The sequence below is a fragment of the Nanorana parkeri genome, unplaced genomic scaffold, assembly GCF_000935625.1.
Source record: "Nanorana parkeri isolate BGI_ZX_2015 unplaced genomic scaffold, ASM93562v1 scaffold15, whole genome shotgun sequence".
Classification (NCBI taxonomy): Eukaryota; Metazoa; Chordata; class Amphibia; order Anura; family Dicroglossidae; genus Nanorana; species Nanorana parkeri.
The window spans coordinates 4,042,371-4,050,980 of NW_017306283.1; the positions used below are offsets into that span (position 1 = coordinate 4,042,371).

Genomic DNA, 8,610 nt, shown 5'->3' on the forward strand with positions numbered 1-8,610 from the left:
AGCTTTTAAAGCGTCGCCTATGGCCAATTTTGGGTATTATCGTTTTTTGAGGTTTCGCGCGCGCACGCAATTTTAAGGCTTGACATATTTGGTGTCTTTTTACCCGACGTGACCCCGTCTTTTATATTTTACCAAAATAATAAATGTTTTATCATTTAATATAGGGGAAACTGTTTTTTTTTTTTTAAATTTCGGTAATTTTTCCTTAATATAGTAAAAAATAAAACCCCCGGTGGTGAATAAATACCACCAAAAGAAAGCTCTATCTGTCCCCAAAAAATGGTATAAAATTCATTTCAGTACAGCGCTGCATGACGGAATAAATGTCAGTCAAAGTACCGCAGCGCTGAATACTGAAAAATGGCCTGGAGGGGAAGGGGGTTTAACACCGCGGATGTCAACTGGTTAAACTGCTCTATGTTAACTACATTTTCAGAGGTCGGGGTGAGAGAGGTGCTACACAAGACAGTATCTATCCTGTTGGATATTCTGACAAACAAGTACCAGACACCAGTGTGCAAGAGTCTGACCACATTCTGGTGGAGAAGGTAAGATTACACAGCTCCGGAATGGTATATTCGGTTGTAGCAATCGTGTTTACAACTTGTTTAGCTCTTGTTAAATGATTTGCTATTAAATCTGGTGATTTCTCTTTTTGTGTGCAGCGTTGCTGGGATATCGCTCTCGGACCTCTTAAACAGATACCTATGAATCTATTTATTATGTATATGGCTGGTAATACAATCTCCATCTTCCCTATTATGATGGTGTGTATGATGGCATGGAGACCCATACAAGCACTGCTTGCTACACCTGCCAGTAAGTTTTGTTTTGCTAACATTGCTGTTAAGTGCCAGATATGTTACCTGTGTTGGTCAATAGTGAGAGAACAGGAATTTTAATGAAATGCATCTGCACCTGTGCTGGTTTTGTGCCATAAGCCTTTATCTCTGTCTGGATCTCTGCCTGGGAAAATTCCCCTCTTTTGTCCTGGTGCCTCCTGACTGGGACACAAATTAAGGGAAATTCCCAAACCGGAACACCAATGTCAAGGAACCTGACAGCGATTGTGCAATCCTCCCCATCTCTTCTAAAATAGTGTTAATATTGCTGTTTGTGCCTAAGCGGAGAGAGCTCTGGTATCTGTAAGTGCTATCAGTAAAAAAGGAAGTTAGGGAAATACTTCCTAATGGTGGTCTAAACAGCAGAGGTTCTAACCAGTCTCCTATCTAGGGCTGCAGATGACAATTATTTTTTCGATTAGTTGCATTAAAAAAATGGAAAATTGTATACTAACCTATCGATAATTTTCCTTTCCTGATGCCAATACATGGCAGCATACAATGGGTATAGCTCCGCCCCCATTGTATGCTGCATGTAGGTCTCAGGAAAATCTCCCTCGTCTCTCTCCCTTCCTCCCCTCCTTCCTCCCCTCCTCTCCCTCCCTCTCCCTCCCTCCCCTCCTCTCCCTCCCAGTTTGACAGACGGCACCTTATTGAGAGCTGCTGCACATTCACGAATACATGGGCATGTGCAGCAGTTCTGTCCCCACAGCGCTCTCTCTCTCCCTCCCTCCCCCTCCTCTCGCTCTCTTTCTTGCTCTCCCCCAGCCCTACTATCTATCAATGGCTACATTTTTATTTTTAAAATAAAATATATCCATTGCTTATTCCCATTATGACTGGTAGTGCAAATACAGTATCATTGGTTTTGCATATTGAATGTTTTACATTTTGTATTTCTGTTCTTGTTTAGCCTTTAAGCTCCTAGAGAGCTCTGGTCAGCGGTTTCTACAAGGGCTGGTTTACCTGATTGGAAACCTTTTGGGTCTTGCATTGGCTGTGTATAAGTGTCAGTCTATGGGACTTCTGCCTACACATGCTTCTGATTGGTTGGCTTTCATTGAACCGCCAGAGGTTAGTCTACCTTTCTGTACAGATTACATTATTTCATGTTAAATGTTAGATTGTGTTATATAGGAACTGCTGTTGCACTGTGCAGGTAAATGTAAATCTTTTAGGGACTTTACCAAACATATAATGTCTTTGTCTTTTGTAGAGAACCGAATACATTGGAGGAGGCCTAATACTGTAAAGCTAAAACTGAAGATGCACAGAAGCCTTTTATCGTAAAGAACTTTGCACATTTTGGAAGCAGCTAACTACTGTTAAGACAGCATATTTTTGTTTTCTCCCTTTTAATAAATTATTATGACTTCATAAATTGTATGAGCACGTTGTTATTCTACAATAGATTGAATATGAGCACCAACTTACATCTGCTCCAGAGAATGTAGTCAAAGATAAAGGTGAAAGTAAAAGCAGAACAGTTAAGATCTGTTTTGGATGCAGGGCAGAACATGTACTAATATTGGGTAGTGTACCTCCTTATTAAAAAATAAATTAATTAGAAGCAATATGTAGCCTATGAGTTTTATATTGGTTATGCTACTACTTACAAGAGGATTGGGCGCTGGTAAACAAAAAACAAAAACCTGTATATCAGCCCAGGATAACTCCGCCTACTATCAGCATGTCTTAGTTTTTTGTTAGTGTTCTTGGTCCATCCACTTTTTCTTGAGAATTCTAGGTCTGTTGGTAGCCTCTTTCAAAACTGTCCAATTTGCCCGGCTTCACTCCAGACCTCTACATGGCAACATTCTGTCATTGTGGGACAAGTCAACCCAGTCTCTGTTAAAACGGATTTGCCTGACACCAGAGACAAGGTCTGGCCTAGTAGCTCAGGAACATTGCTCTGGAGTCCTTCCTGTCTTTTTGAGAATCCTTATGACCGACGCCAGCCTGTTAGCATGGTGAGGAGTCCTTGGCACCCTGTTGGTGAAGGATACTTGGTCCTTGGAGCAGTTTCATCTTCCGTTCAACATCCTGGAACTTCGGGGGAACTTTGACAGACAAACTGTCCATCCAACTGAAGGGTTCATCCAAATAAGACCATTCTACTAGAACACAGTCAAGGAGGAACTAGAGGTCTTATCATGGCAAGAGAGATAAATTATATCCTGTCCTGGGCAGAACTTTACGTTCCAGCCTTGTCAGTAGTGTACATTCCAAATGTAGACCGTCATCAGCCAGCAGCACCTGGACCTATGGGAGTGATCCCTACACCTGGAGGTGTTGGTACAGGGGGGCCCTCTATCAGCACCAGTGGATGCTGTAGTGGCTACATAGGAACAGTACACAATGATGTATGCCTTTCCTCTCTGAAAATCACTTGCTCATGTTCTTCACAGGATCTAACTGGAAGGCATTCTGGCGATACTTATTGTAGTGGGTTGGCCCACACAGAGTTGGTTTGACAACCAGTAAAACTCCTAGCAGACACTCTATGGGCTCTACTGGATGGTCAGGCTCTTCTGTCCCACGGACAGATTTGCCACTCAGCTTCACAGTCGCTAGCTTTAATTTCATGGCTGCTGAAGCCCATGATGCTAAAAAGTCTCAGAAAATCTATCATCGGGGCATGGAAGGCATCCTTTAGTTGGTATGAGTCTTGGAGTTTCCACCCTAGGAGTTTTTATGTAGATTGAATTATCTCCCTTCTGCAGCTGATATCCTTTTCTTGGAGTTCATTGAGGAACACAGGTTCCACCCCTCTCTTTTAAAGGTCATGCTCTCGGTACTGCTTTGGTACAAAACTGAGGCATGCTGGAAGTGGGATGGATGTTCTTGGGCTGCCCTACAGCTTTTGTTGCTACTGTAGGCGGTAGTATAACCTGAAGGTTAACACTTCTTCTTTTGTCCCTCAATTGACTCCAAGAAAAATACTTAACAGTGAGAACAAAAAATTATTTTTCTGGTGCCAACATTTCCATGCTGTATTTCAATTTTTAAAGAATACTTAAACCCAAGAACAAACATTTTAATATAGTGCAGATTACCAGATGTGGCGGCTAAATTAGCTTTCATTTCATTTTTCAAGAACCTTATTGTAAGTACAGCATTTCCTGTTGATCTCGCCAGAACTGCAGTGTCTGTCGTTTCCTTTTGAGTAGAAAAGAAAGCACAAACATCTTCATCTTTCTTGTGTAAACCACTAGTCCAATCAGTCCACCATGTAATTTAGATGAACAAAGACTGACATGTTTGAAGCCCATCCTGTGTGATAACCATGAATACAGGGGAGAAATGAATGTAAACATGAAAGGATTTGTAAGATTACCTCCTGAAAATAGAAAACGAATGCTAACTAGTAAGCCGCAATATATTACATGTTCGTTTTTGGGTTTAGACTTTGTTTCTGTAGACATTTCCATCTACATTATATGTTGCAAATGATTTTGAGGCCTAGGATAAAAATGACGAAACCCACAGCAATGAATCAGAAATTATCTTTTTGAGATCTTACCACAGTAAAATCATTTATTGACATTGCTCTTCGCAGTGTACATTTAGCCTGTCCAGTCATTCTTCATTGGTTTTAAAAATAAATATGGAACATGTACCAAAGCCATTGAAACTGCTGGATGAGTTTGCCAGTGATGAGTGCAGTAAAGGGTTCCTGAGGTGCCCCTAAATGACAAAAGCATCAATGGGGACATTTAAAAGGTCCATCCACACCTAATTACAGTGCAAAAGTTGATGAAATAACTGCCCTAATGGATTCTTATTTGATCAAGAAACACAGCGCTATCTCCCCCATCTAAGGGTGAGGTGGCGTGCGGACTTGTGCTTGATGCATTTTGTCCCAATGGCTGTCAAGCCAAACGAAACGTGTCCTTAGCACGGTGTTTCTTGATCAATTAAGCAAATTGTTATATATATATATATCTATATATGAGAGAGAGAGAGCGATATTTAAGTATTTGAAGTGGGATTTTTAGATAACACTTCCCACTGCTGACTACTCCGTGTTTAGGAGTTCTTTAATACAAGGAGATTTTATGGGAGTTTATTACACATTTTTTTTCACATGATGGTTTCATGTATGTTGCATGAATGATAGCACTTTACATGTGTTTTCATTTTTTCCCTATATTTTACCCTGGCATTATCTTTTGTTTTGAGGATCTATTGAGTTTGTTACTTAGAGGGGGAGGGGAGCGTGCAATGTTTCTTGATCAATTAAGTACTGGATGAGAGGACTGAGATCCTCTGATTTATTCACTGCAGCTGTCATTTAACTCTTTGAGGGGACTGAACACATGGGGTAGATAGCGCGGTGTTCCTTTTGTTTAACTGAACTATTGGCTTCTTATGTCTCTCAGGGATTATAGACCCTCCTCCCCATCCCTTTTAGGTTGTCCAAAGAGTGATTCATGCCTTTTATTTGTATAAATACGTTGTCAGATGGGCATGCTAGCACTTTTAGTTGTATAAACACAGGCAATTCGGTAGAGGGGTGTGCTGTGATTTGTATTCAACTTTTGATCCAAAAGAGCTATGGAGAATACTGGAGATTGTAATCCTAGGAAGACAAAAATTACATGTGTGCATGGTGGGAACCATGCTCAAACCTTGACATTAGATCAAAGAAAAAGATTGGGAGGTATGCTTGGATCTATAGTTCTACAGAGACATTTGAACACCTAGAGGGCATGCTAGGATGTTTACTTTAGATCCCAAAGAGGAACCTGCTGTGCATGCTTGGACTTGTAGTTTGGACACAGGAGGTTTGCTAGTGGGGCATGCCGTGTCTTGATGTAGTACAAATGTCTAAGAGAAGCTATTCAGCCACCCAGACAGTCAGTTATGGGACAGAGAATAGGATACAATTAGCACACATCAATGCTACCATGGTACATAACCACAAACAAGTGTGCAGCATGAATCTGATCTTCTTTCCTGATGTTTTCATCTGTCCCTCCTGCGGTGCGGTGGCTCTCCGTCCAGCGCTGACTCCTCTCTGCTTGCAGGCACTTCCTGCATGCGGGTGCACGCGTCCATAGACTTACCTTGCGTCCCTGCTCGTCTCCCGGCCGAGAATCCGAACTGCGCATGCACACGCCCCAAGATCCTTTGCGGCCACACGAACAGTTCCGGATTCTCAGCGCGGGAGTGCGCAGCAATAACGAGGTAAGTTTAAACTGCTGTTAAAGCGGGTTTTATTTTAACATTTTTTGCCTATATCTGCTTGCTAGCAGTAGATGTAAGCAAAGAAACCAGTGGAATATAACATGGGTGCAAAAAATGAAAAAAGGGCCTCAGTCATGAAGGGGTTAAACATTTAAACTTTTGCCTACAGGAGGATTGGACACTAGCAAACAAACTGTAGGCAAGCCTAGGGTATAACCACTCCCACTATGCCTACATTTTTTTGTTTTTAGGAGGATGGATGTCTTTTCTTTAGCTCTGCTATTGTAAAGACCGAGACTCTTCTCTGTATTGTTGCTGGAGGTTTCCTCTCTGATTAGCAGCTATCTGACCTAGCTTTGCTCAACTTGCCTGTTGGACCATACCGCATCCGGAACCCCACTGGACTGGACGTTGTGGAGCTAGCCTGGAAGTGAACTTTAAACATTGGGTTCTACAAGGGGTGCTGTCCAGATTTCATTTTGGTTAAGTTAGTTGTGGAGCGCTTTCCAGGTCCAGACCTGCTGGCATTGCCTCTGCACTTGTCATGTCTCTGAAGAGTAATCTAGTGAGTAGGTCAAGCACCTCGAACACCCTAATTTTCATTGGTGGCTGGGCACCATTATTTCCCATTTCCTGCCGGCTTTGCCATAGAAGGGGTTATCACTGGGGGAATGAGTGCTGACATCTACTGGGTGGACGGTCACGCTTTTGCTTTCCCACTCCTGTTACAAAGAACCACATGGAACTCTAATCCATTCCTACAGCGAATTTGGCCATCCAACCACCAGTCCCTCACCCTGACTTGCTACCAGTTGTCTCGGTATTGCGAGTACTTGAGGCCTTGCCTCTTACACTAAGATTGTACGTTTTTGGCCACATGTCTGATTGTTGAAATGAGTGGGACAGTTCCGCTGTACCAGGTGCCTAAGCTCACTTTCTACTAATGTTTTGAAGATTACTTGTAGTGCAGCTACTGAGGTTGCCAACATGTGCAGGCTGGAGTTATGCTGTTCCCTTGAATAAATGATTTAATACCTTCTGCTGATACTACTGCTTGCGGAAAACAGTTCCACAACTTTACAACTCCAACAGAAAAGAATCCCCTTCGCCTCTTGTGGTTAAACCTTTTTCCTCCAATTTTAGGTGGTGGCCTTTTGTCTTTAGCGAGTTTACAATAAACTGTTTATTACGGATATTACCATCACTATTAAACAATTTGTACATTACAATCATGTACCCTTATGATCGCCTAATTTCCAGAGTGTTAAGATCTACTGTTAGAGTCTCCCTCATCTTTGGCTCCATCAGGCGTAGCTGGGTCCTCTGCCCCTTTGGCTGAAGTTTTTACTATGGTCATGCAGGACTTTACAACCCAAATTACCCAGTTATTTGCCGACTGATTGGCCAAAGAAAGAAGGCAGAGGTGTGCTCCCATGTCTTCTCAAGCAGATTCTGTGGTTGTTTTGGTTCAGTTTCATGTATTAAATATTCAGCTTGGCAGCCAGGCACCTCATAAGAACAGTAATGACATGATTCATGTTTCTATCATGAAAGGAAGTACAGCGCTGCATGACGGAATAAATGTCAGTCAAAGTACCGCAGCGCTGAATACTGAAAAATGGCCTGGATGGGAAGGGGGTTTAACACCGCGGATGTCAACTGGTTAAAGATGGTCAGCTAATAAAATTAAACAAAAATCATATAGTATGGGTCTAATGTTTTATCTAGGAGCATATAGTGGAATAGAAAACTTGCCTTATTTTAGGGATGCACCAATACCATTTTTTCCACACCAAGTACTGATACTTGTCCGAGTACTCGCAGATACAAGTACTGATACACTTTTATTTATTGTCATGTGACAATTTTTCTAAAGCAATACAGACTAATTATTTCAGGACAGTGGTAGAGCGCCAGAGCCAAGTCTCTGTTGCAACTTCAGCAACCCTGGTAGTTCTCAGGAAAATGCTAAGTATCGGCACTGGTATCTGAACATCCCTACCTTATTCCTTACCCCCCCTGGCAGCCAGTGCTCTCCTTTAGCCCCAGAAAGTGGATGGTCCCTTGAAGTCTTCACTTACAATGCAGGAGCCCTGGCCCTACACTATGTGAAGTTGTCAGGCAGGCAACCCCATGACTGGCGAAAAGCGATGGCTTCCTGGGTAAAGCATGTAGTGGGGAGGAAGGCTGTAGGAATGAGGAGTAATTCTGAAATTCAGCTTTGATGAGGCTAATTTCTTGGAGTAAAACCGTAGGCATTTTTGAGGACACAGCAAGTCACAATGGATTGCTGTCAGCACTTCTACAACATGTCCTCCTGCATTGGAGGTAACTAAAACACAGTGGCCATTTTGGTGGAAAACTTGAAGTCAAAGTACCACAAAGTAGTTGCCTGCAGCACTTCAATGCCCACTGGGGGACAAGAGGATGGAAAAGCCCACTGTATTTAAAAAAATAAATATGTCTTTATAAATATAACTGCAGTATACACTTCACTGTTATGCTCTAAATCGGAGTCGTAAACACCTTTATATAAAACATTTTATTATTTAGAACAATCCACCCAAAAAATAAACAA

General features: G+C 42.1%; 1 protein-coding gene across 1 annotated transcript in view; it reads left to right on the forward strand.

The window, feature by feature from the left end:
- The window catches only part of EMC4 (ER membrane protein complex subunit 4), an 18,698-nt gene extending 16,472 nt beyond the window's left edge, over positions 1–2,226 (forward strand). Inside the window, exons 3-6 of the mRNA XM_018558615.1 lie at positions 437–548; positions 666–819; positions 1,756–1,916; positions 2,059–2,226. Coding sequence (XP_018414117.1) covers positions 437–548; positions 666–819; positions 1,756–1,916; positions 2,059–2,094 — 463 coding nt within the window. The 3' untranslated portion in view covers positions 2,095–2,226. The remainder of the gene's footprint in view (positions 1–436; positions 549–665; positions 820–1,755; positions 1,917–2,058) is intronic.
- Positions 2,227–8,610: the final 6,384 nt, after the last annotated feature.